At 45.5% G+C, this 27,664-nt stretch overlaps 1 protein-coding gene across 2 annotated transcripts in view; it reads left to right on the top strand.

Moving 5' to 3' along the window:
* Nucleotides 1–27,664, top strand: part of LOC140425144 (spermatogenesis-associated protein 7 homolog) — a 378,775-nt gene that overhangs the window by 57,642 nt on the left and 293,469 nt on the right. For both annotated transcript variants that reach the window (XM_072509088.1, XM_072509078.1), the window contains exons 3-4: nucleotides 4,408–4,500; nucleotides 9,670–9,717. In XM_072509088.1, the coding sequence (XP_072365189.1) occupies nucleotides 4,408–4,500; nucleotides 9,670–9,717 (141 nt within the window). The remainder of the gene's footprint in view (nucleotides 1–4,407; nucleotides 4,501–9,669; nucleotides 9,718–27,664) is intronic.

Genomic DNA, 27,664 nt, shown 5'->3' with positions numbered 1-27,664 from the left:
TTAGTTTGTCTACAGTGTTAAAGAAGGCTTTAGGGGTCTAGATCAGGAGGGAACTGAAGAGGAAGAGGAACCTGGGCAGTATGTTCATTTTGATTGTCTGCACTCTCTGCCAGCACGAGTGGGAGTAGGCCCCACCTCTGCAGGTCCCTTTTGACTTCCTCTGCCAGAGTCTTCAGGCTCCATTTGTGGATCCGTGTCATGTCGTGGGCTATTTGAATCCCCAGGTAGAGGTATTTGGTTAGGGCTTGTTTGAACAGTAGTCCCGCCAGCTCTGTCCCTCCCCCTGCAGGTTCACCGGGAAGATATCAGTTGTTCAGGTTGAGTTTGTAGCCCGAGAAGGCTCCAAACTCCTTTAGGAGTTTCCTTATCTCTTCCATGCTGGCCTGGAGGTTCAAGATGTAGAGGAGCAGGTCATCCACATACAGTGAGACTCTATGGTCTCTGCCCCCCCCCCCCCCCCACTCTTTCTGGATACCTCATCAGTAGACGAATTAAGGGTTATGGAGAAAAGGCAGAAAAGTGGATTAAGTGAATGTTGGAGCAGCATGATCTTATTTGGATCGAGAACAGGTTCTCCAAAACACATTTCAGAGATTGATCCCCTCCTTATCCTTTATTCTAATATCCCAATTGTTATTTGGATAATTGAACCCCCCCCTCCCCCTCCCCCACACCCACCCCAATATTGTCACTCTATAGTTCTTGCATATCTCTGTTATTTCCTTGCAGATTTGCTCCTCTATCTCTTTTTCCTACTATTTGGAGACCTACAGAATACCCTCAGCAGAGTGGTCAAACCTTTCTTGTTTCTCAACTCTTACCAAATAGATTCTGTCCTTGCCTCCTCGAGGAATCCTTTTATTTTCAACGCTACACTGTCTTCCCTAATTAGTACTGCCATCCCACCTCCCTATTTTCCTTCCCTATCTTTTCTGAACTCTTTGGAGCTTTGAATAATAAGCTCAGAATCCTCACCATTTTTAAGCCAGATTTTAGTTATTGCCACTATATCATATTCCCACATTTGTGCTTGAAGCTCACCAACCTTATTCACCACATTTAGTGTTATTATATTATTTTCAATTAAGGTGCAATTTAGCATGGCCAATCCACTCTACCTTGCATATCTTTGGGTTGTGGGGGCGAGACCCACCGATACACAGGGAGAATATGCAAACTCCACACAGACAGTGACCCTGGGCCAGGATCGAACCCGGGTCCTCGGCGTCGTGAGGCAGCTGTGCTAACCACTGCACCACCGTGCTGTCCAATTAGTGTGATTATGTAACATACATTCTAAACTTGTCTTTATATTCCTCATAGTTCTTCTTTGTCTGCTCATACCTAATACGGTGCTTCTTCATTCTTTAATACTACACAAAATTCTTGTGCGCTTAATTCCATTGTTTGCTATATGCTGGTGCCATCTCCCTGCTAATTTTGTACTTTCCCTAACTATATTAGTGAACAAAGACAATGCTCCCAGTTCTGTCTAGGTGAAGCCCATCCCTTTTCAATAGTTGCCTCCTGCCCAGAACTGATCCAAATGCTCCAAATATCTAAAACCTTTGCTCCAACATCATGCCTCAAGCCATGCATAGATTCTCCCTAACTTCCTATTTCTACTCTGCCCAGCGGATGGCACTCAGAATAATGTCGCGATTACTACCTGCAAGGTCCTTTTTAACTTCAGATCTAATTCCTGAAAATCTGACTGTAGGACTTCTCTACGTATACTGTGTTAACACCCCTCTAATTTCCCTGCAGATTTGTCTGTCTATATAATTCCAACTAGTTGGTGGTCTGTAGAATACACCCATTTTGTGTAACGGTACCTCTGTTGCTTTTTTTAGCTTTAACTAAATAGGTACATCCCTTGACTCCTCTCGGACAACCTCTCTCTTCAGCATTGTAATATTCTTTTTAATCAAAATAGTCAGCCCTCCTCCATTCTTTTGTTTCTTAACAATCCTGATAATCTTGCATCCCGGAATATTTAGCACATTTTTGAGTCCATTATTTGTTATCGATACAACATCATATTCCAATGCGGCTATCTGTGTGATTAGCTCACTAATCTTAATCTAGCTCTGTGTTTTCACATCCACTTATTACCTGAATATTTCTTATCATGGTGCCACCTGTCTCTCCCAATTCTTTCTGCACCTTCTCTATTACCTCCAGGTTCTCATCCTCCTGCCAAGTTAGATTAAACCCTCCCTTAATGCACTAGAAAGCTGCCCCACAAGGACATTTGTTCCATCTCTGTTCAGGTGCAACCCATCAGCCAGTTTAGGTACAATCATCCCTGCAACCCATTCCAATGATCCAAAAATCAGAAGCCTGCACTACCTCTCCAGCCATACTTTAATTGGCTCCATCCTCCAATTTCAATACTCACTAATGCATGGCACCAGAATTTGTCTGGAGAATAATAAAATTGAGAGGCCCTGCTTGCTAGTTTCTTTCCTAGCTCCCTAAAATGTGCCTGCAGTACCTTATCTCGATTTCTATCTATTTCACTCCAGCTCCGAAACCGTGAGCATTAGCTGCTCCAGTTGACGACCATGCCTGTATACGTGGTTGTCCAGGACACGAGAAATGTCAATATCCTGGGCTAAAGTCTTGAAATTCCTGACCGAACACTATCATTGGAGCAAAGAAACAACATGTAGATGGCACACCACCACCATCTCAGTGCAACCACACATGGGCAGTAAATGCAATGGTGTTCACGTCCAGAGAACAAAACTAAAATATTACTCAAATTGTATAAATAATGATATTCAAAAAACAGGTGGCACTATTTGAGAGTGAGAAAAAAGCAAAGGCACTTAAATATTTTGAATCAGTTTTTAAGAGAAGCTTAAGAGTAGATGAGGAAGTCACAGAAGAGTGACTGTTGACAATATATGTTCAAATGGACACTATTAAGAGGGTAACGATACAAAGACAGAGACGTCATAAGGTATGCATCTTAAAAAGGAGTGGATAGCATAATATTGCAAAATTATTTGAGATGAGAGGACTGGAGGGCTGTAAATGCACCCTAATTCTTCAAAAAGAAGGAAATAGTCAGGAATAAGCCATTACATTTATCCTGCATGTGGCATGCTTGCAAAGCCCATAATTGGGGATGAAATTAGTGCACGCCCAGAAAGAATAATAGTGCACAGTCAATTTAATTTTTTAGGATATTAGAATGTACATAGAGTATGATGCGTTTATATATAAATTTTCCTGAGACATTTGATGAGATGCCTGTTACATATTTTAGATCCGCACAATGGGGTTGCCGACCCGCACCCCATATGTATTCTGCCATCTTCAATGACATCCGACTGTAAACAATTCCATAAGATGAGACATGATTTAAAACCAACAATCTGGTTTACTTTGCATGAAATATGCAAATGAATAGAATAGAGATTTATCTTACCATAAATTAACAAACCAATATTTGGTGCGCTAGGTGTGCGGGAGGGCCAGCGAATCATGTCCACATGTTCTGGGCATGCCCAAAACTTAGGAGATACTGGGAGGAATTGTGGACTTCATGTCCCAGGTACTGAAAACTAGGGTGGTGATGAGTCCAGTGGTGGCAATGTTTGGGGTCTCGGAAGGTCCGGGAGGAGAGGGAGGCCGACGTCTTGGCCTTTGCTTCCCTCGTAGCCCGGCGATGTATATTACTGGCATGGAGGGACTCAAAGCCCCCAAAGACCGAAGCATGGCTCTCGGACATGTCGAGCTTTTTGGGGCTGGATAAAATTAAATTCGCCGTGAGAGGATCTGTATTAGGGTTCGCCCGAATTTGCCAACCATTCATCGACTTCTTCGCAGGGAATCAAACGTCAGCAGGGGGTTAGATTAGAGTAGAATAGGAAGGATAAATAGGCGGGTACTGTTTACGAGAGAGAATTGGTCTTTTGCACTATGTTTCTGTTTTGGGTTGATATTTGCACATTACTGTATACTGTAACTGTTTACAATGCCAAAAATACCTTTAAAAATTGTTTATTAAAATTTTTTTTTTAACTTTGGCAGAAGATGGAATGGTTCACTCTAGCACCACAATGATACAATAGATAATTACTTTACAAGTTTGATGACATACTATAAAGTCCCACTTAAATCAAACCGCTTGCACTCATCTGGATTTAATTAATATAAATTATGAAAGTGTTCACTCTAACTATGTGCGGTGTGGGATGGTGTCATACCAGTGACAAACGGCCATGTCATCAGTTGTGGTATAATCTTATCGACACTGAAAAGAGCAAAAAATATTTTTCTTTCAACTTGTGCGCAAAGAATTGAAAGAAATAATGCATTTGGTGACTTTCAATCAATAGATTGATTATCCTGTAGGTGAAGGACAATGATCAACATGTATCATTTTTTTTACAGCATTTTGTTTGGGATCATCTTGCAAGCTATCCACACAGTTTATCATTCAAGATCATATGGCTGTGCACTTCAAGAATCTATTATCAACCAAAGGTATCATACACAAAATACAGATATGTGTCTGTGTTTGATTGTCACTTGTGGTTTCACATTAGGCAAATAACAGATAAGAATATACAGCATGGGAAAATAGTGCATTTTTAATTTTGCTAATCTTGTACAAATGTTGATTATACTTGGTGCCATAAGACTACACTATTTGCTGAAGAGACACAAAACCTTTAAAAAAATTAATTAATTGATGCATATCAGAAAGTACTTGTGTAACTCAACGGGCAGAATTTAAATTTGTACATGAACATTTGCAAGAATCGGACTGATTATAACTTTGAGCAAAAGGTTAAAAGATATGATTAAAACAATCAGGATATTCTACCACAGCCAGCCCCCCCCCCCCACCCCCCCAGCCCCACTCCCCACCCCCCCCACTCCCACCACCCCTTGGGTTCGCTCACCATTGGCTGCCTGTGGGATCTTCCGGTCTCGCCAAGATCAATGGCAATTTGCATGGTTCACCCATCACAACACTGGGGAACCTGCGGTGGGGTCAACTTCAGCAGGATGGCAAGATCCCACAGGTGGGAATCGCTGGAAAAGCTCACCCTGGGGCTGTCTAGCACAGGGCTAAATTTCTGGCTTTGAAAGCAGACCAAGGCAGGCCAGCAGCACGGTTCGATTCCCGTAACAGCCTCCCCGAACAGGCGCCGGAATGTGGCGACTAGGGGCTTTTCACAGTAACTTCATTTGAAGCCTACTTGTGACAATAAGCGATTTTCATTTCATTCATTTCATTTCATTATCTCTTTGCCTTTGTACTCTCTTCTAATTTATCCACTAGTATCATTGTGGAAAAGTTCAAATAATAAGGTAACAGGCAAATTGGAAAATATTTTAAGGACTCCGAGCATCACTATTCATATGTAGCTCAAGACTGAATTGTGATATTTACATGAACCTGGAGATACCAAGATGCAGACTTAATGGGCAGAATGGCCGCCTTCTGCGCTGTAGGGATTCTAAGATTCCTATAAGTATTAGAGAAGCTGCTACACCCAGTATACGTGGCTAGTGTAGCTTTGTTGCACCCAAGTTCTATTTACCTATCTGTGATACATCTGTCTAAAGGATTAATTGCTACCAATAAACAGTTGTGGGATATTTCCACAATGTTGTGACATTTTAACACCTATTTGATTTAAAGATGTCTGGTGAACTGCAGCAATTGCACTGATCTGACAGATCATTTCGACAGTTCTGAGCTACCTCCTTGGATTGATCTCAGTGGAGTCAACAAAATTAGATTCACATTAGATGAAATTACTTATACTTGGACTATTCTACCATGTTTTGTAAGATTCAGAGTTGCTGAGAGTTATCGAATTATTGAGTATAAAATGTTTCTGTTGTTTCTTGCTAATTTACATTAATTTGTTTTCTCTTTCTCAATTTCTTGGTCCGTTGCTGAATTCTTAAATGCTCCCAATCCTCAGCCATAAGACCATAAGACCATAAGACATAGGAGCGGAAGTAAGGCCATTCGGCCCATCGAGTCCACTCCGCCATTCAATCATGGCTGATTTCAACTCCATTTACCCGCTCTCTCTCCATAGCCCTTAATTCCTCGAGAAATCAAGAATTTATCAACTTCTGTCTTAAAGACACTCAACGTCCCGGCCTCCACCGCCCTCTGTGGCAATGAATTCCACAGACCCACCACTCTCTGGCTGAAGAAATTTCTCCTCATCTCTGTTCTAAAGTGACTCCCTTTTATTCTAAGGCTGTGCCCCCGGGTCCTAGTCTCCCCTGCTAATGGAAACAACTTCCCTACATCCAGCCTATCTAAGCCATTCATTATCTTGTAAGTTTCTATTGGATCTCCCCTCAACCTCCTAAACTCCAATGAATATAATTCCAGGATCCTCAGACGTTCATCGTATGTTACGCCTACCATTCCTGGGATCATCCGTGTGAATCTCCGCTGGACCCGCTCCAGTGCCAGTATGTCCTTCCTGAGGTGTGGGGCCCAAAATTGCTCACAGTATTCTAAATGGGGCCTAACTAATGCTTTATAAAGCTTCAGAAGTACATCCCTGCTTTTATATTCCAAGCCTCTTGAGATGAATGACAACATTGCATTTGCTTTCTTAATTACGGACTCAACCTGCAAGTTTACCTTTAGAGAATCCTGGACTAGGACTCCCAAGTCCCTTTGCACTTCAGCATTATGAATTTTGTCACCGTTTAGAAAATAGTCCATGCCTCTATTCTTTTTTCCAAAGTGCAAAACCTCGCACTTGCCCACGTTGAATTTCATCAGCCATTTCTTGGACCACTCTCCTAAACTGTCTAAATCTTTCTGCAGCCTCCCCACCTCCTCCATACTACCTGCCCCTCCACTTATCTTTGTATCATCGTCAAACTTAGCCAGAATGCCCCCAGTCCCGTCATCTAGATCGTTAATATATAAAGAGAACAGCTGTGGCCCCAACACTGAACCCTGCGGGACACCACTCGTCACCGGTTGCCATTCCGAAAAATAACCTTTTATCCCAACTCTCTGCCTTCTGCCTGACAGCCAATCATCAATCCATGTTTGTACCTTGCCTCGAATACCATGGGCCCTTATTTTACTCAGCAGTCTCCCGTGAGGCACCTTATCAAAGGCCTTTTGGAAGTCAAGATAGATAACATCCATTGGCTCTCCTTGGTCTAACCTATTTGTTATCTCTTCAAAGAACTCTAACAGGCTTGTCAGGCACGACCTCCCCTTACTAAATCCATGCTGACTTGTCCTAATCCGACCCTGCACCTCCAATAATTTAGAAATCTCATCCTTAACAATGGATTCTAGAATCTTGCCAACAACCGAGGTTAGGCTAATTGGCCTATAATTTTCCATCTTTTTCCTTGTTCCCTTCTTGAACAGGGGGGTTACAACAGCGATTTTCCAATCCTCTGGGACTTTTCCGGACTCCAGTGACTTTTGAAAGATCATAACTAACGCCTCCACTATTTCTTCAGCTATCTCCTTTAGAACTCTAGGATGTAGTCCATCTGGGCCCGGAGATTTATCAATTTTTAGACCTCTTAGTTTCTCTTTGTGATGGCTACCATATTCAACTCTGCCCCCTGACTCTCCGGAATTGTTGGGATATTACTCATGTCTTCTACTGTGAAGACTGACGCAAAGTACTTATTTAGTTCCTCAGCTCTTTCCTTGTCTCCCATCACAAAATTACCAGCGTCATTTTGGAGCGGCCCAATGTCAACTTTTGCCTCCCGTTTGTTTTTAATGTATTTAAAGAAACTTTTACTATCATTCCTAATGTTACTGGCTAGCCTACCTTCATATTTGATCCTCTCTTTCCTTATTTCTCTCTTTGTTATCCTCTGTTTGTTTTTGTAGCCTTCCCAATCTTCTGACTTCCCATTACTCTTTGCCACATTATAGGCTTTCTCTTTTGCTTTGATGCATTCCCTAACTTCCTTTGTCAGCCATGGCTGCCTAATCCCCCCTCTGATAACCTTTCTTTTCTTTGGGATGAACCTCTACACTGTGTCCTCAATTACTCCCAGAAACTCCTGCCATTGCTGTTCTACTGTCTTTCCCACTAGGCTCTGCTCCCAGTCAATTTTCGTCAGTTCCTCCCTCATGCCCCTGTAGTTACCTTTATTTAACTGTAACACCTTTACATCTGATTCTACCTTCTTTCTTTCAAATTGGAGATTGAATTCTACCATATTATGATCACTGCCTCCTAAGTGCTCCCTTACTTTAAGATCTTTAATCAAGTCTGGCTCATTACATAACACTAAGTCCAGAATGGCCTGTTCCCTCGTGGGCTCCATCACAAGCTGTTCCAAAAAGCCCTCCTGTAAACATTCAATGAATTCCCTTTCCTTGGGTCCACTGGCAGCATTATTTACCCAGTCCACCTGCATATTGAAGTCCCCCATGATCACTGTGACCTTGCCTTTCTGACATGCACTTTCTATTTCGTGGTGCATTTTGTGCCCCCGGTCCTGACCACTGTTAGGAGGCCTGTACATAACTCCCATTATGGTTTTTTTGCCTTTGTGGTTCCTCAACTCTACCCACACAGACTCCATATCATCTGACCCTATGTCATTTAGTGCTATTGATTTAATTTCATTCCTAATTAACAAGGCAACCCCGCCCCCTCTGCCCACCTCCCTGTCTTTTCGATAGGTTGTGAATCCCTGGATTCACAAAATGTTTAAATGCCAGTCCTGAACCCCCTGCAACCATGTCTCTGTGATGCCTACCACATCATACCTGCCAGTCACAATCTGGGCCACAAGCTCATCTACCTTGTTCCGTACACTGCGCGCATTTAAATATAGCACCTTTAATTCTCTATTGACCGTCCCTTTTTGTTTTCTTAGTGTGGTGGACCTTGGTTTACTGAGCCTTTCCATACACTGTGTCATATTTTGTGGGATGGGGACTATCGTAACCTCTCCTGAGTTTTGTCTTTTCGTGCTTTTTTGTATTCTTAAGCAGCTACGCTTCCCACTGATTACTTCACCTCTTGGTTCCCTGACTTTCCCTTCCCCCCCAATCTTTAGTTTAAAGTCCTATTGACCACCCTATTTATTCTTACTACTTTTGCTTGGCACTTTATCAGCCTTTTCCTTTCATCTAATACAATTGTTAAACTTTTCTTATTGGCCAAGGTTGGATCACCTTTCCTGCTGGGCTTTTTATCTCAAAGGATAATAAATTTGTGTCCAAAGATGTGCAGGTAACGTGGATTAGCCATGCTAAATTGCCCCTTAGTGTCCAAAAGATTAGGTCGGGTTACGGGGATAGGGTGGAGGCGTGGGCTTAAGTAGGGTGCTCTTTCCAAGGGCCGGTGTAGACTCGATGGGCTGAGTGGCCTCCTTCTACACTGTAAATTGTATGATTCTATGATATATAGCTCTGGATACATGAACACAACATCAACATTGATGATGTCTTCATGTTTTTCTTTTCCAGAAACGTAGAAAACCTATACTCAAGTTCTAAGCTTTGGAAAGTCTTTTAATGTTGTGAGAGATAGTTGCAAACTGTTTTGAAATGAACTCCAGTTGCGTGCATGTGTGCTTTCTTTGACTACTTACTATTGTCGACAAAATGCCATGCTCATGGAGTAATTCATGCAATTTTCATTGTCTTCCTGCTTGTGTATATTTCAGCCGCTGTTGATTCATCTATGCCAAAAAGCATGTCTACCAGTATTAAATGTAAGTACTTACTTCATCAGATATCACAAGATTTATTATGCCAGACAATTACAGCAGGCAGAATTTTTCTGCAGGGATTAGAAAAATAGCAGATCTTGTACCTAAACAAATGATCCTGCAGGTATATTACATCGCACAGAAATGGATAGAAGTTATAGAACCGCAACAGGTCATCCACCTCGACTGTGCTTTTCTGGTGTTTATCCTCTAAGCGAGCCTCCTCCTTGTAATGATATGATAAGCAAGTGTATATCTAAATATGTTTAGCCTCCAACCACGAGGTGTCAGGCAACTAATAACACGTGACACTATAACCTAGGGGGAGTCTGAAGGAGAATTAATCGTGGTTAGTTGTGTTTGTGATGTTTCAGTTTATTAGCATTAGTTTCTAATCCACAGTTTGTTATACAATAATAAATTCAGTAAGAAGTCTTACAACACCAGGTCAAAACCAACAGGTTTGTTTCAAATCACTAGCTTTCAGAGCACAGCTCCTTCCTCAGGTGAATGAAGAGGTGGGTTCCAGAAACGTGTATATAAAGTCAGTGATGCAAGACAATACTTTGAATGCAAGTCTTTGCAGGTAATTACGTTTTTACAGGTTCAGACGGGGCAACTGGAGAGAGGGATAATCACAGGTTAAAGAAGTGTGAATTGTCTCAAGCCAGGACAGTTAATAGGCCAGATGGTGGGGGGTGAATGTAATGCGACATGAATCCAAGGTCCCGGTTGAGGCCGTATCCATGTGTGCCAAACTTGGCTATAAGTTTCTGCTCGGCGATTCTGCATTGTCGCGCCTTGGAGAACGCTTACCCGAAGATCAGAGGCTGAATGCCCTTGACTGCTGAAGTGTTCCCCGACTGGAAGGGAACATTCCTGCCTGGTGATTGTCGTGTGATGTCCGTTCATCCGTTGTTGCAGCGTCTGCATCACAGACCAGCTGTCGAGCCCACTGAGCTAAACTGGCCCCCCAAGGTGGGTATTGTACCAATGGCAGCCACCACCTCCCCAGTTGTGCTGCCCTGTAAGAGAGCTGCCGGCCTCTGATTATCCGTCAGCTCTTGGTGGGCAGGACTCCCACCATGGGTTGATTAATCCCAGTGAAGACCTGCCACTGTCCAGTTAAGTGTCTTCCTTAAAGGTGGTGACCTGAGGCTCTTGCCAGCTCTCCAAAATGCAGGTGTGAGGCCCCTGCTGTTTGGAAAGCTGTCTTGTGCACTGCTGTTTCTGGTGTACTGTGGCTTGCCATAGTCATGTGACCACTGAACAACCACACACCTAAAACCGGAGAAGCTGCTCTTTCACAGCAGACAACTAATGAAGACGAGTTGCTTTTGCCAACTGAACAAGGATGGCCATCAGCCCCAGGCTCAGCTGCTCCCCAACAAATCAAATGGATCAGCATCAACACTCACCACAGCAACAACATTCCCAGAGAATGCTGAAAAACCCCTGGGACCAGCAGAGACCAGGTAAACAGCCACCAACAACCTGCATGCATATCATTAGAATATCTGAATGCTTTACAAAGAACAAAGAACAAAGAAATGTACAGCACAGGAACAGGCCCTTCGGCCCTCCAAGCCCGTGCCGACCATACTGCCCGACTAAACTACAATCTTCTACACTTCCTGGGTCCGTATCCTTCTATTCCCATCCTATTCATATATTTGTCAAGATGCCCCTTAAATGTCCCTATCGTCCCTGCCTCCACTACCTCCTCCGGTAGTGAGTTCCAGGCACCCACTACCCTCTGCGTAAAAAACTTGCCTCGTACATCTACTCTAAACTTTGCCCCTCTCACCTTAAACCTATGCCCCCTAGTAATTGACCCCTCTACCCTGGGGAAAAGCCTCTGACTATCCACTCTGTCTATGCCCCTCATAATTTTGTATACCTCTATCAGGTCGCCCCTCAACCTCCTTCGTTCCAGTGAGAACAAACCGAGTTTATTCAATCGCTCCTCATAGCTTATGCCCTCCATACCAGGCAACATTCTGGTAAATCTCTTCTGCACCCTCTCTAAAGCCTCCACATCCTTCTGGTAGTGTGGCGACCAGAATTGAACACTATACTCCAAGTGTGGCCTAACTAAGGTTCTATACAGCTGCAACATGACTTGCCAATTCTTATACTCAATGCCCCGGCCAATGAAGGCAAGCATGCCGTATGCCTTCTTGACTACCTTCTCCACCTGTGTAGCCCCTTTCAGTGATCTGTGGACCTGTACTCCTAGATCTCTTTGACTTTCAATACTCTTGAGGGTTCTACCATTCACTGTATATTCCCTACCTGCATTAGCCCTTCCAAAATGCATTACCTCACATTTGTCCAGGTTAAACTCCATCTGCCATCTCTCCGCCCAAGTCTCCAGACAATCTAAATCCTGCTGTATCCTCAGACAGTCCTCATCGCTATCCGCAATTCCACCAACCTTTGTGTCGTCTGCAAACTTACTAATCAGACCAGTTACATTTTCCTCCAAATCATTTATATATACTACAAAGAGCAAAGGTCCCAGCACTGATCCCTGTGGAACACCACTGGTCACAGCCCTCCAATTAGAAAAGCATCCCTCCATTGCTACCCTCTGCCTTCTATGGCCTAGCCAGTTCTGTATCCACCTTGCCAGTTCACCCCTGATCCCGTGTGACTTCACCTTTTGTACTAGTCTACCATGAGGGACCTTGTCAAAGGCCTTACTGAAGTCCATATAGACAACATCTACTGCCCTACCTGCATCAATCATCTTAGTGACCTCCTCGAAAAACTCGATCAAGTTAGTGAGACACGACCTCCCCTTCACAAAACCGTGCTGCCTCTCACTAATACGTCCATTTGCTTCCAAATGGGAGTAGATCCTGTCTCGAAGAATTCTCTCCAGTAATTTCCCTACCACTGAAGTAAGGCTCACCGGCCTGTAGTTCCCGGGATTATCCCTGCCACCCTTCTTAAACAGAGGAACAACATTGGCTATTCTCCAGTCCTCCGGGACATCCCCTGAAGACAGCGAGGATCCAAAGATTTCTGTCAAGGCCTCAGCAATTTCCTCTCCAGCCTCCTTCAGTATTCTGGGGTAGATCCCATCCGGCCCTGGGGACTTATCTACCTTAATATTTTTTAAGACACCCAACACCTCGTCTTTTTGGATCACAATGTGACCCAGGCTATCTACACCCCCTTCTCCAGACTCAACATCTACCAATTCCTTCTCTTTGGTGAATACTGATGCAAAGTATTCATTTAGTACCTCGCCCATTTCCTCTGGCTCCACACATAGATTCCCTTGCCTATCCTTCAGTGGGCCAACCCTTTCCCTGGCTACCCTCTTGCTTTTTATGTAAGTGTAAAAAGCCTTGGGATTTTCCTTAACCCTATTTGCCAATGACTTTTCATGACCCCTTCTAGCCCTCCTGACTCCCTGCTTAAGTTCCTTCCTACTTTCCTTATATGCCACACAGGCTTCGTCTGTTCCCAGCCTTTTAGCCCTGACAAATGCCTCCTTTTTCTTTTTGACGAGGCCTACAATATCATTCGTCATCCAAGGTTCCCGAAAATTGCCGTATTTGTCTTTCTTCCTCACAGGAACATGCCTGTCCTGTATTCCTATCAACTGACACTTGAAAGCCTCCCACATGTCAGATGTTGATTTGCCCTCAAACATCCGCCCCCAATCTATGCTCTTCAGTTCCCGCCTAATATTGTTATAATTAGCCTTCCCCCAATTTAGCACATTCATCCTCGGACCACTCTTATCCTTGTCCACCAGTACTTTAAAACTTACTGAATTGTGGTCACTGTTACCGAAATGCTCCCCTACTGAAACATCTACCACCTGGCCGGGCTCATTCCCCAATACCAGGTCCAGTACCGCCTCTTCCCTAGTTGGACTGTTTACATATTGTTTTAAGAAGCCCTCCTGGATGCTCCTTACAAACTCTGCCCCGTCTAAGCCCCTGGCACTAAGTGAGTCCCAGTCAATATTGGGGAAGTTGAAGTCTCCCATCACCACAACCCTGTTGTTTTTACTCTTTTCCAAAATCTGTCTACCTATCTGCTCCTCTATCTCCCGCTGGCTGTTGGGAGGCCTGTAGTATACCCCCAACATTGTGACTGCACCCTTCTTATTCCTGATCTCTACCCATATAGCCTCACTGCCCTCTGAGGTGTCCTCTCGCTGTATAGCTGTGATACTCTCCTGAACAAGTAGCGCAACTCCGCCTCCCCTTTTACATCCCCCTCTATCCCGCCTGAAACATCTAAATCCTGGAACGTTTAGCTGCCAATCCTGCCCTTCCCTCAACCAGGTCTCTGTAATGGCAACAACATCATAGTTCCAAGTACTAATCCAAGCTCTAAGTTCATCTGCCTTACCCGTAATGCTCCTTGCATTAAAACATATGCACTTCAGGCCACGAGACCCGCTGTGTTCAGCAACTTCTCCCCGTCTGCTCTGCCTCAGAGCCGCACTGTCCATATTCCCTAGTTCTCCCTCAACGCTCTCACCTTCTGACCTATTGCTCCCGTGCCCACCCCCCTGCCATACTAGTTTAAACCCTCCCGTGTGACACTAGCAAATCTCGCGGCCAGGATATTTATGCCTCTCCGGTTTAGATGCAACCCGTCCATCTTATACAGGTCACACCTGCCCCGGAAGAGCTCCCAGTGGTCCAGATAACCGAAACCCTCCCTCCTACACCAGCTGTTTAGCCACGTGTTTGTCTGCTCTATCTTCCTATTTCTAGCCTCACTGGCACGTGGCACAGGGAGTAATCCCGAGATTACAACCCTCGAGGTCCTGTCTTTTAACTTTCTGCCTAGCTCCCTGAACTCCTGCTGCAGGACCTCATGCCTCTTCCTGCCTATGTCGTTAGTACCAATATGTACAACGACCTCTACCTGTTTGCCCTCCCCCTTCAGGATTCCCTCTACCCGTTCGGAGACATCCTGGACCCTGGCACCAGGGAGGCAACATACCATCCTGGAGTCTCTTTCACGTCCACAGAAGCGCCTATCTGTTCCCCTGACTATAGAGTCCCCTATAACTATTACTCTTCTGCGCTTTGACCCTCCCTTCTGAACATCAGAGCCAGCCGTGGTGCCACTGCTCTGGCTGCTGCTGTTTTCCCCTGATAGGCTATCCCCCCCGACAGTATCCAAAGGGGTATATCTGTTCGAGAGGGGGACAACCACAGGGGATTCCTGCACTGACTGCCTGCCCTTTCTGGTGGTCACCCATTTCTCTGCCTGCACCTTGGGTGTGACCACACTTACATAACTGCGATCTATGACGCTTTCCGCCACCTGCATGCTCCTAAGTGCATCCAATTGCTGCTCCAACCGAACCATGCGGTCTGTGAGGAGCTGCAGTTGGGTGCACTTTCTGCAGATGAAGCCATCCAGGACGCTGGAAGCCTCCCGGACCTGCCACATCTCACAGTCAGAGCACAGCACCCCTCTAACTGACATTGCGTCAATTAATTAAAATTAAAATTTGTCTTTTTTTTTTATAAATACTTTTTTTTTTTTTTAAATTACAAAGTTACTGTCAACTATCTGTTTCCTAGCACTAGATTTCTAATAGAAATGCGATAGCTAACTATAATATCCTCCGATCTCTGGCTTAGATATCCTCTAAATTATAATTAAGTTATTATGTTTAATTAGTTCCCAAATAGTCAAAAAAATTTAGGTTAGAATCCCAACCAGCCACTCAGGTCACAGCTTTTCTGTCCCCCCCGACACACACAATTTGAAAAAAGGTATAAAAGTAAAAATCACTTGCTTACCTTCTGAGATGTTCTCAGGTTCTCTCGCTGACAGAGACTGCTCCCCCACCTCCAATCCTTGGCCTGCACAATGCTAATAATATATAATATAATATGGCACTTACCTTACACCAATGGGTCTTATTATTAGGTTAGAGGAGGAGGGTGGGTGGGAGACACTACACGTGTAGTGTCTCGGGTTTCCTCTCCACCAGAATTTATTGGGGGGGGGGGGGGGGGGGGACTTGCCAGAGGTCGAACTTCCGGTTCCCGCCGAAATCCAAAGGGCTGCTCCTGTAAAGGTAAGTGCTTTTAAACTCACTACTCACCTCCAAGAAGGCCCCTGCGCACCGCTGCCGCCGAAATCCAATGGGCTGCTCCTGTAAAGGTAAGTGCTTTTAAACTCACTACTCACCTCCAAGAAGGCCCCTGCGCACCGCTGCCGCCGAAATCCAATGGGCTGCTCCTGTAAAGGTAAGTGCTTTTAAACTCACTACTCACCTCCAAGAAGGCCCCTGCGCACCGCTGCCGCCGAAATCCAATGGGCTGCTCCTGTAAAGGTAAGTGCTTTTAAACTCACTACTCACCTCCAAGAAGGCCCCTGCGCACCGCTGCCGCCGAAATCCAATGGGCTGCTCCTGTAAAGGTAAGAGCTTTTAAACTAACTACTCACCTCCCAGAAGGCCCCTGCGCACCGCTGCCGCCGAAATCCAATGGGCTGCTCCTGTAAAGGTAAGAGCTTTTAAACTAACTACTCACCTCCCAGAAGGCCCCTGCGCACCGCTGCCGCCGAAATCCAAAGGGCTGCTCCTGTAAAGGTAAGTGCTTTTAAACTCACTACTCACCTCCAAGAAGGCCCCTGCGCACCGCTGCCGCCGAAATCCAATGGGCTGCTCCTGTAAAGGTAAGAGCTTTTAAACTAACTACTCACCTCCCAGAAGGCCCCTGCGCACCGCTGCCGCCGAAATCCAAAGGGCTGCTCCTGTAAAGGTAAGTGCTTTTAAACTCACTACTCACCTCCAAGAAGGCCCCTGCGCACCGCTGCCGCCGAAATCCAATGGGCTGCTCCTGTAAAGGTAAGTGCTTTTAAACTCACTACTCACCTCCAAGAAGGCCCCTGCGCACCGCTGCCGCCGAAATCCAATGGGCTGCTCCTGTAAAGGTAAGTGCTTTTAAACTCACTACTCACCTCCAAGAAGGCCCCTGCGCACCGCTGCCGCCGAAATCCAATGGGCTGCTCCTGTAAAGGTAAGTGCTTTTAAACTCACTACTCACCTCCAAGAAGGCCCCTGCGCACCGCTGCCGCCGAAATCCAATGGGCTGCTCCTGTAAAGGTAAGTGCTTTTAAACTCACTACTCACCTCCAAGAAGGCCCCTGCGCACCGCTGCCGCCGAAATCCAATGGGCTGCTCCTGTAAAGGTAAGAGCTTTTAAACTAACTACTCACCTCCCAGAAGGCCCCTGCGCACCGCTGCCGCCGAAATCCAATGGGCTGCTCCTGTAAAGGTAAGAGCTTTTAAACTAACTACTCACCTCCCAGAAGGCCCCTGCGCACCGCTGCCGCCGAAATCCAAAGGGCTGCTCCTGTAAAGGTAAGTGCTTTTAAACTCACTACTCACCTCCAAGAAGGCCCCTGCGCACCGCTGCCGCCGAAATCCAATGGGCTGCTCCTGTAAAGGTAAGAGCTTTTAAACTAACTACTCACCTCCCAGAAGGCCCCTGCGCACCGCTGCCGCCGAAATCCAAAGGGCTGCTCCTGTAAAGGTAAGTGCTTTTAAACTCACTACTCACCTCCAAGAAGGCCCCTGCGCACCGCTGCCGCCGAAATCCAATGGGCTGCTCCTGTAAAGGTAAGTGCTTTTAAACTCACTACTCACCTCCAAGAAGGCCCCTGCGCACCGCTGCCGCCGAAATCCAATGGGCTGCTCCTGTAAAGGTAAGTGCTTTTAAACTCACTACTCACCTCCAAGAAGGCCCCTGCGCACCGCTGCCGCCGAAATCCAATGGGCTGCTCCTGTAAAGGTAAGTGCTTTTAAACTCACTACTCACCTCCAAGAAGGCCCCTGCGCACCGCTGCCGCCGAAATCCAATGGGCTGCTCCTGTAAAGGTAAGTGCTTTTAAACTCACTACTCACCTCCAAGAAGGCCCCTGCGCACCGCTGCCGCCGAAATCCAATGGGCTGCTCCTGTAAAGGTAAGTGCTTTTAAACTCACTACTCACCTCCAAGAAGGCCCCTGCCTTTAATGACTGTGTGTGCAATGTAAGTGTAGAGACAGACAAAAGTGAGACAGACTAGAATGTCATCTTTTCACGTGATGACTTTCTTTATAGATCGTGTACATGGGTAACTTGCAGCTGCAAATGATGTTGCCTGTCATGTGAAATTTTCTTTCTGAAAAGGGGAGTATCTGGAGAAATACATTAGTGCACTGGTGCTTCTTGTGTACTGTGGCTTGCCAGAGTCACATGACCATTTCTGTCATCTTAGATGAAACAAACGCTTTGGGCAGAAGCCATTTTATCCACTACATCCATTAAATTCTGCCCATGGTTTGGGTGCGACAGGTTCTGTGTCAAAAATATGTCTGCGATATTCTTACATTTTGGGGTGAGTCACACCAGACTCACATTTGTGAGGGAATTAGCGTACACACAGTGACCAGTCAGAGGAAGTATACAGAGCAGGAATTCATGGCATCAATAAATGTGCAATCCTGATTTCTTACCAGCTGGAGCTCAGTGTTCCAGCTAACACCCTCCTTGCATAGTTGTTCACGGGTTCAGTGGCAGGCTGGAGCTGGAGATATTTGCAACATCTCTCATTTGTGCCAAAAGAGAGGTCACTGATGATTTCTATTCATTGAGAAGTAACTGCATTTCATTCTCTCTTGCCAAAGAGACGCAGGTGAAATGAACACGCAGCTTAACTGGGTCTGCAGGTCTCCAAATGGTGCAGGGTGCCTTTGACTGTGCACACACCGCTTTGCAGGTGCCACATGACAACTCTTTCCTATATAGTACTAGAGAGATCCAGGACATCAAGAGTTAACCTGAGACTGAGTACAGTACCGGCCATTGGTGATGTAAGAAGGCACCCGACCTGGAGCTTAGGTCAGCAGAGCTAGCTAGCAACAGGCAAGGACATGCCATGGTGTCCTCTCCATACCTGTACCCTCTACTGTAAAAATGTACTTAGTTCAGTAATATTAATAAGGACCTCTTGGTAACTTCTACAAGACTGCTTAATGGTGTCCAAGCAGTACACACCACAGATAGCGACAACCCAACAAAACATACACCACAACCAAAAGAGATTCCACTCCCTGAACAGCCAGCTGGTGGGACCATAGACAGAGAATCATGCAGGTGAGTGCCCGCTACCCTAGCAGCGGTCATTATGCTACAATCCACCATTCCAGCTGCATTTGTGCTACCATGGCAAACCAAAGAATGGCTACTGAGTGACACGGGTTATCCATTGACCACATGGCTGATGACTTCAGTGCGCAACCCATGTATATGTGTACATAAAGCATACAATAAAAGCCATGCTGGCACACAAAATGCGATAGAACAGACTATTGGGGTGCTGAAATAATGCTTCTGCTGCCTGGACTATTCAAGAGGAACCCTGCAATGCTCAGCAGAATAGTATCAAAATTCATCATTGTCTTCTGCATGATGCAAATTCTCGTCATAATGAGGGGCCAGGCCTTACTACCAGCTATGCACCAAGGAGCAGAGAAACAGGAGCATGATGAGAGGAGGCAATCAAAGGCAACTTTCTGGCCGAGTTGTCCATAAAAAAACCTATTTGAGTGTCATACAAGTAACTGTAACCCCAAGTCTGCATCTTATCTTCCTTCTTTCACTGAGTCACAGTGTCTGCTTGGCCAAAATGGGAGAATAAAAGCCACCACAAAATAAACATAACAAACCAAATTTATAAATCAAATAATTCCATTTGGAAAAAGTCTCGCTTCTACGTTGCCTTAATTCCTGTCTTCCATGTGCATTTCCTTGTCCTCGTGCTCCAGCACAGTGCTACCCAAGTGCATGCAGAATGTCTGGTGGAAGGCCGCTGACTGTCAGTGGAGAGCCTGTAGATGCCCTTGAAGGATGACCTTGAGAAGCTCTGGACCTAAAAGATCTGACTTCGGATTACACCATCTCAGGATGAGCAGTAGCAATCTGGACTGGCTAACTTACAGGAAAAAGCACACGTGGAGTTGCAGTGATGTAGGGAAGAATACAGCCTCTCTGAGAGAGGAAAGCAGATTGTGATCCATGGAGTCATTGCCACTTCCCTGGGGTGGCACTTCAACAATCCTAATAATGTGCTGGAGGAAAGATCAGTTGACTGATACCCTGAAAGATCCTTGAAGCAATGTAATACATAGTCGTGATGGCAGCACTCTGAGCTTGGGTAGAAAGAAGGTGAGATTGCCTGACTTCAGTCTGACCTTCCACTACTGCACTTATATTTCTGGTGGAAGCTGCCTGTCCTAAAATGGAAGCTAAGACATTGGTCATCAAAAACTGCACTGGGCCTTCAAGAGGCACTACTTCCCTGTCAAAAAGGATTGGTTCCAAGTTCTGCATTAAGCCCTGTGCCAAGTTGGTGCTGGACTTCTGCATGCTCCTTGACCCTAACCATAGATTTCCCAAAGCATCACGTATTTCATTGTGTATGGCCATCAGTGTTTTTCTGTGGGCTGGCCCATCAAAGTGCTGAATCCCCTGCAGCAGACGTTATGTGCGGCCTTAACCTCCTGTCAAGCTGGCAGCTGACATGTAGTGTCAGTATCTGTGCTGGTGACAGTAAATCAAGTGGCGGTGCTTCATCATCACTGTCTTGTTGCTGTTCCTGCATTTCCTGGGTATCTGAAAGGAGAAGAGCATCAGGTTGATGTTGTGGTGTGGAAAAATGGGGTAAGTAAGAAGTGCAAGCATAAATCATCTACAGTCTGCAAATCAGAAGAGGGTACAAGATAGGGGAGAGATGGGATTTGAGGGAGAAGATTTTTTATGGAGAATTCATCTTCCATACAGCTCCTTTGTTGGTTACAGCCTCAGTAATTCATTGTCCCAATAATGGCCAGCACCACCTTCTCCAAGAGCACCAGCTTAGCACTACCATTGGTTGAAAACTCATTCACGCCTTTGTTTCTTGTTACCTCTAAATATGGCTATTCCAAGTCTTAACAAACATCTCGCATTATACCCTCTCTAAACTTCAAATCATCCAAAACTCTACTGCTCAGGTCCTTACTCACACTAAGTCTCATTTACCCATCACTCCTGTGCTCTTTGACTTACTTTAGTCATACTTAAGCAATGCCTCAATTTACAAATTCTCATCATTATTTTCAAATCCCTCCAAAACTTCATCCCTCCCTATTTCTGTTAGCTCCTCCAGCCCAATAACCCACCAAGATATTTACGCTCCTTTAAATCCTGAGCATCCCCGATTTTAATTGTTCTGCCATTGGTGGCCGTGCTTTCAGTTGCTTAGACATCACGCTCTGGAATTTCATCTCGAAACCTCTCTGCCTTCCTACCTTTCTTTCCTCCATTAAAACTTTAAAGCCCACTTGTTTGACTAAACATTAGACCAAATGCCTTAATATCACCTTATTTGGCTCGGTATCAAATGTTGCTTTAAAACTCTCCAAAGCGTGCCTTGTGGCATTTTATTACATTGAAGACATGATAGAAAAAAACAAGTTGTTTTTGTGCACCACCTTGGCTTGCAAGAGAGAGGGAAATGTCATTGACTGTTGTGCAATCTGTTTGGATGGCGTCGCTATCAGGTTTAATAGCGAGCAGTATGTCCAAGCTATGGGGTGTGGGTGTGGGGTTTACAGCAGTGCCTGCCATGTGAGGGTGCAGTGTAATATATGGATGTTACATGTGCCCTGATTGATAAAAGTTTGTTTGTAATTCGATGTTGGCACTGTGATGTATTAGGCAATCTCTGAGACTAGTGGTGCAGTTGGTAGGAGATGATATTTGAAGATGCATTTACTGACCTTGACCACTCGTGACAGATCAATAAATATCTTGCAACAGTGTATCCCAGGTCCTTGGAGTTTGATTCCTGACATATTGGGCTATCTGCTACCCTACCTTCTGAATGTGTGTCTGGAGGACCTCCTGGCCCCTTGTAGATACAGGACTGCGTCTCCACTCCGGAAATCTTGGACCCCTACGCTGTCCATGTTGTACCATTCTTCTGTCTTTCCCACGTCAAATTCAGCTCCCACTGGACTGCAAACACCTGCTCCAGCCACAATTTACCTCCTCTTAAGAATTTCCGGCTAGCTTAAGCAGTGCCAATGCAGACTAGCTTTAAGTGGTGCTCGTCACTAAACGTATTGGTCACCTGCTCAGACAGTTAGCGAATCAACAGCTGGTTATCAATGGCTGGATGCTGAAAGCATTTTAAATGGCAGGCAGCACGAAGTTTGCGTGCTGCCCATGTTGCAATCAATGGGCATAGGTTAATCAACCCATGCCTGGCTTTGGAGTCTAATTTATCCCCAGTTCAATATAATAAATCAATGCATCTACAGGTTGCATAGTAAAAAGGCAAAAGATTTTGTTTTCTTTTTTATATATACTAAATTGTTTGTTCTGTGGCCATCTAAAATGGCCGCCCGCTAAGAGTGATGGGAAATTTGGTCAAGCTGGAATACAGACAGGCTGCAGCCTGCAAATATACAAACAGCAGCTCAGACTTGTGCAGAAATTAACACAGGAGAAAGACCATTTGGAGGTTTTCCCGGGACAGTGGGCTCCAGGTAGAAACTAACAATAAGTGGCAGACTCAGCGGCGCCTGCTTTCCTTATTTGGGAAGGCCTATGTGCCTTGGACACTAACGGCCATGGCCGAGCGGGACCCGCCCAGCCATCAATTGGTCAGGATCGTTCTGGGTGATCGAGATCCTATCGATCCATTGGACCTTCACCTGGGGCCGCCCAATAGGGCACGAAAGATAGGAGATAAAAGGCACTGGCGCAGGCCATCACTCGCTCTCTCAACTACAGCATCGACAGCTACCAACAACGGTGAACTCATCACCAGCCAAGAAGAAGAGCCTATGCCATCCACAGAGGGACGAGTACAGAGAACACAGACTACCTCCCAGAACTTCAGCACTGCCAGACTATTAGAATCCAGATAAGGCCTTATCCACTCTGTATCTGCCGGTCACCTGGAAGTTAAGTTAAGGTCGTTTAAGTGTATTCGTTTATAGTCCAATGTGCATGAATGCGCAATAAATAACCTGTGTATGTTAAATAAACTATTATGTACTAAAACAACTTGTATGATCATTTGTCCACCATATACGGGCTAAACACACGCTGTGGTTTAGATAAAGTGAAGCGCAACAGTTCTCCAGCTGCTGACATGCTCAACAGTTAGATGCTCTAGATCAGTCATTTTCAAACTCAGGGTCGTGACCTGTGGGTGGGTCACGGGTGGGTATTGGGAGGGTATCGGGGCTAAAGGTCGCAGCGATCCTAATCGTGGGAAGAAGTGTCTAACGACCGTGAAGGCTTTCACAAATGCCGACCACGGCCGGCTTTCAGAATGACCACCCATCCTGTGCATGCATGCCCTCTCAACATGCACAGGCCCAGAGCCGAGCAAGGCAATGCCTCCTTCTGATGTCAGCGCACTGACCCAGGGGCAGATTATTTTTAAGAATTGATGGAGTCTCCTCTCCAGAAGTGGCGGCAGCGATCAGGTCACGTGCTCTGAGCTCAAGAGAGATTCCTCCATTTTGTAGCTTCCAGCAGTGCTGGTGTGAGCTCCAGGGCCTCTGATGTACAACCCATCGAGAAGAAGTTGAAATCAGGAACAAAGCATTCTAAAGATTATTTCTTGAGGTATGGATTTATTAATTGTGCAAATGCAAAACAGGATGCAAAGCCCATGTGTGTTATATGAGGGATGTGCTGGCAAATGCAACATTAAAACCCTCAAAAATCCAAAGGTCGTTGAAGAACACATATGGCAAGTTTCAGGACAAAGATTTTTTCAACGGATGCAGCGAGAACTTAGCTGAAGTTCTTAGCAGAAATGTAACATTGAATGACAAAGCAAGTGAGATTGTGAGGACCAAGCCGACTCACCTGTCACATTAAGGGGAAGCGAAAATGGTGGGTCCCCAAAGTCGACCGGCGTGTGTCCTGAATAATGGCCGGTTGGTAAAAATGGGTCCCAGGCAAAAAAGTTTGAAAAAGACTGCGCTAGATTAGCCATCATCTGGACTGGCATCGTAAGGTACCATTTGTTGCTTGTCTGAGATTTGAGAGTGAACCTAATCTCTTCAAAGAGATGGAACTCTCCACTGTTCATGTTTTATGAAGTACTGGAATACTTTCAAAGCTCACCAAATAAGGGAAGCTGTGATCTGAACCAGTGATAATGGTCCTGTATTGCAATTGTCGACTTCTACTTTATGTTGCTGTCAGATATATAATGTATTTACTTCAGCGTTTCATCCTTTTATAATTTTACAGGACATTTCCTTGGATTTGTGCCCAAGTGTGGTAAATTGTACTAGAAATCAACAAGAGTGGGCAGGTCTGAGCACACGCCTGTGAAGAAACTCACTCAATTTTCCTCCCATTATGGAAAGATCAGTTGGGGGGAAAGGGAGGGAGGCGAAATGGAAGTAGAAAGACAGAATGATGCCCGCTGGGTCCCGACGTCATTATGCACTCGCGCAATATTTTGGGCGGAGGACTTGCATGAGAGCCGGAAACACACCTGCCGGCAATCAATCAGGCAATTTAGTCCATCAAAGGCCAACTGAACACAATTTTATGAGCCCGCGATTGGCCAGACGGCTGTTATATTTTAGCTTCAATATCAATCCAGGGCTGGATGAACTGTTCAGGCTAAAATGATATTTAAAAAGGTGATTGAGGACTGAGGTTTGTGTTTGACTATGCTGCTTAGTCTTTGCATAGTTTTCCCATCGCAATATATTTTTCACAGGTCTACGCCTCCTTGAGACAGCTCTGCAATGGATGTCCCCCTGAGGGAACACATTAGAAGTGCCGCCCCACACCCTCCCTTTTCTCAGAGCTCGCCCTTTTCGGAGTGCTGGGCCTTTCCCAGTGTCCATTTCACAATGGTTGCCCGTTAATTCGCCAGCCAGCGTAAAATCACGTACCAGGGACAGTTATATAGTTCCAAGTCAGTGATGGAAGTCATGGAGGGTAACCTATAATTGGTGGTGTTCCCATATGTCTGATGCCCTTGCCCTTCTAGGTAGTAGGGATTGTGGGTTTGGAAGTGGCTGTTGAAGGATGCTTGGTGAGTTTTTGCAATGTATGTTGTGGATGATACACCCTGCAGGTACTGTATTTCAGTGGTGGAGGAAGTGAATGTTTAGGATAGTGGATGGGGTGCTGATGAAGGGGGGCTGCTTTGTCCTCCTGGATGGTGTTGAACTTTTTGGAAGTTGTTGGAGTTTTAATCATCCAGGCCAGTGGGAAATATTCTTTCACTCTTTTAACTTGTGTTTTGTAGATGGTGGACAGACTTTGAAAAGTCAGGAAGTCAGTTGACTCGCCATAGAATTCTCAGCCTCTGACCTGCTCTTGTAGCAACAGTATTTATAAGTTTTTGGTCAGTGGTAACCCCCAGGATGTCGATGCTGGGGCATTCGGGGATAGCAATGCTGTTTAATATGAAAAGGAGATGGTTAGTTTCTCTCTTGTTGGAGATTGCCTGACACTTGTGTGGCATCAGTGTTGTATTATATATAATTCATAATTTTCTATAATCCATCATCACTTATATATTATTCACACTATCAAAGCTACGTAAAAACCATGCTAAGAAGCCAAAATTGCCTTCAGGTTCCACTTTCATCTGCCCTATCTCTAGCAGGAGACTGGCAGAACCTGACAGAAAATGATGGAGACACAATTATAATGGATCACTACTATTTCAGGAGTTTCCTCTTTGGCTTGTAGAACAGAGTCTGCATTCACCTTTTGCAAGACAGATAATGGCAGCCACACCAGGAAATCACATTTATTTGATATAGTCCAGATCTGGGCCTGAACTTTCACTCACAGAGTTGGGATAATTCCTGGCTCCACAAATCCAACCAGGGACTAAATGCCCCCAAAGTTCAGATTTTCATTCCAGGCGGGGTGAAAGTGGGATTGCGGAGGTGGGCTGGCGAAATGTCGGCCTCAATTCTCCGACACTTTGCGCAGCTATGGGAGGAGGAATGCAACAAAAAACAGCCCTTCAGCTCTTTCACCCTCTCAAAATCCCAAGCCGCACCCATGCCAACCAACGCCACCTCCTTCACCCACTCACTCCCCATGGCCCCTCATGCCCTCCGTGCCATTCTACCCACCCTCTATGATTCCTCATAACTTTTATGCCAACCCAACCAATGCCCTCCTAGACAGCCCAGGCTCCCTCACACCATTTATGCAAACCTCTTTCCCTCCACCCACCTCCCATGGCTCCTGGGGTGGCACCACTGCCAGGGTTCCCTGGTGGCACTGAGGGTGCCCCAGCAGTGCCATGGTAGCCAGGTGGCATCAGTGCCAGGGTGTCACCCTGCCCAGAGGCCGACAACCTGGGTGCCTCCGATCGTCTGGGAGACCTTCAAGTGCCCGTCTGCCTGTTCCTCGCTTGTGGGGACCAGTGCTAAACTGCACCAGGCTGGGATCTCCTCGGCGAGGCTGGTAGATTCCAGGGCCTGGTTAGATCAGGCGTAGGCATAGTTAAGTGAGTTGTTCAGCACGGCTAACTATGCAAGTCTGCATCCCGCACATTGTAGGCGGTGCTTGTTAGATCTCGTAAGGTGTAATGAAAATCCGGAATTCCGGAAGAGGCTTCTTGCGGGATCTACCGGCCGCATCTCGTCCCGATTTCGGCAGGATGCGGCACAAGTCGTGTTTTGGGCATCCCACTAGCGAAAACCAGTTCTGGCTGAGACAACTGCACTGTAACATGTGCAGTTGCCTCTGTGAACCACGGATGCACAATTTAGAATCCATCCCATTCCCAATTCCCCCCCCGGGGTCTGGTCATCAATCCCTGTGAAAATAACGAGGGTTGGATTTGGGGCAGGACTTCTGGATTCATGCCTCTGCAGCCAACATTTTCACTAAAATGGGCGGCCTCTCAGTCTGAAGATTCAGGTCCTGGTTTTTAGTGGAGGCTAGTGTACAGAGTCATTTGAAATACACTGGTCTCAAATAAGGCACATTTTCACTTCATTGGTGGTCTTTCAGCCAACAAAACAAAGAAACGAGGGGAGAAATTAGATGAGGCCCAAAAATGATTAACCCCTGTTGATTCGTTGTGACGCAGGCAGCCTGCAATGTTTGTGCTGCCTCCTTATTTTAATGTGCAGCCAGTGCTAAATACATTGATGAGGGCTGCGTACGTCAGCACGGGGTTCATGTGAGGATCTTATCAATTAAAGATAACCTATTTTAGATCAACTTAGCCTTTAAAATCTTAAGTGGGAGGTGCATTCTGGCTGCAGCAGGTACTGAAACTAGTTGCAGAAGACATTCTGAGCAGGAAGAGCACTGAGTAATGTAAAATTATTAAGTTACTAACAACTATTATTTGCGAAAATCTAATTTTATTCTAAGGGTCTAACATATCACTGTGGTGTTGGGTGCTCTGGTGCACAGATGAGCCAACACAGTTGTATGTGGTACAACTCTATTTTATTTTAACTCTTATAATACAGTTCATTCTGGATACTCTGCACGTGCTGTCTCCCTGAGTGTGTCGTGTAGCAGGTCTGTCCTGGTCCTCCTCTCCAGCTAATACTGACCACCGGGTGTCGTGTTTGTGCTTTTATATCTTTCTGTGATTGGTTGTGGTGTTGTGTGTTCTGATTTGTCTGTTGGTGTGTCTATCATGATGTGTGTGTTTGAATATCATGACATCCCCCCTTTTTACAAAGATATGTGCCTACGTGGTTATAAATATAATCGTGTCGTGAGTGCATCTAAGAGTGTGTGCGTGTGTTGTGTACAGCGTGTGTATATGACGTAACTATTTACATGGGGCGATGTCGGGTGCGTCACACTAACAAGGTTGTACCATAACAAAACATGAATGCGAGAAAAAAAACAACTTGAACAGTGGTCCGGTCAGACGATATCTGGA

This window comes from Scyliorhinus torazame, chromosome 1 (genome assembly GCF_047496885.1).
Source record: "Scyliorhinus torazame isolate Kashiwa2021f chromosome 1, sScyTor2.1, whole genome shotgun sequence".
In the NCBI taxonomy this organism is placed as follows: Eukaryota; Metazoa; Chordata; class Chondrichthyes; order Carcharhiniformes; family Scyliorhinidae; genus Scyliorhinus; species Scyliorhinus torazame.
Note: the sequence above shows the minus strand (reverse complement) of the source record. Positions and strands in the feature narration are given on the sequence as shown.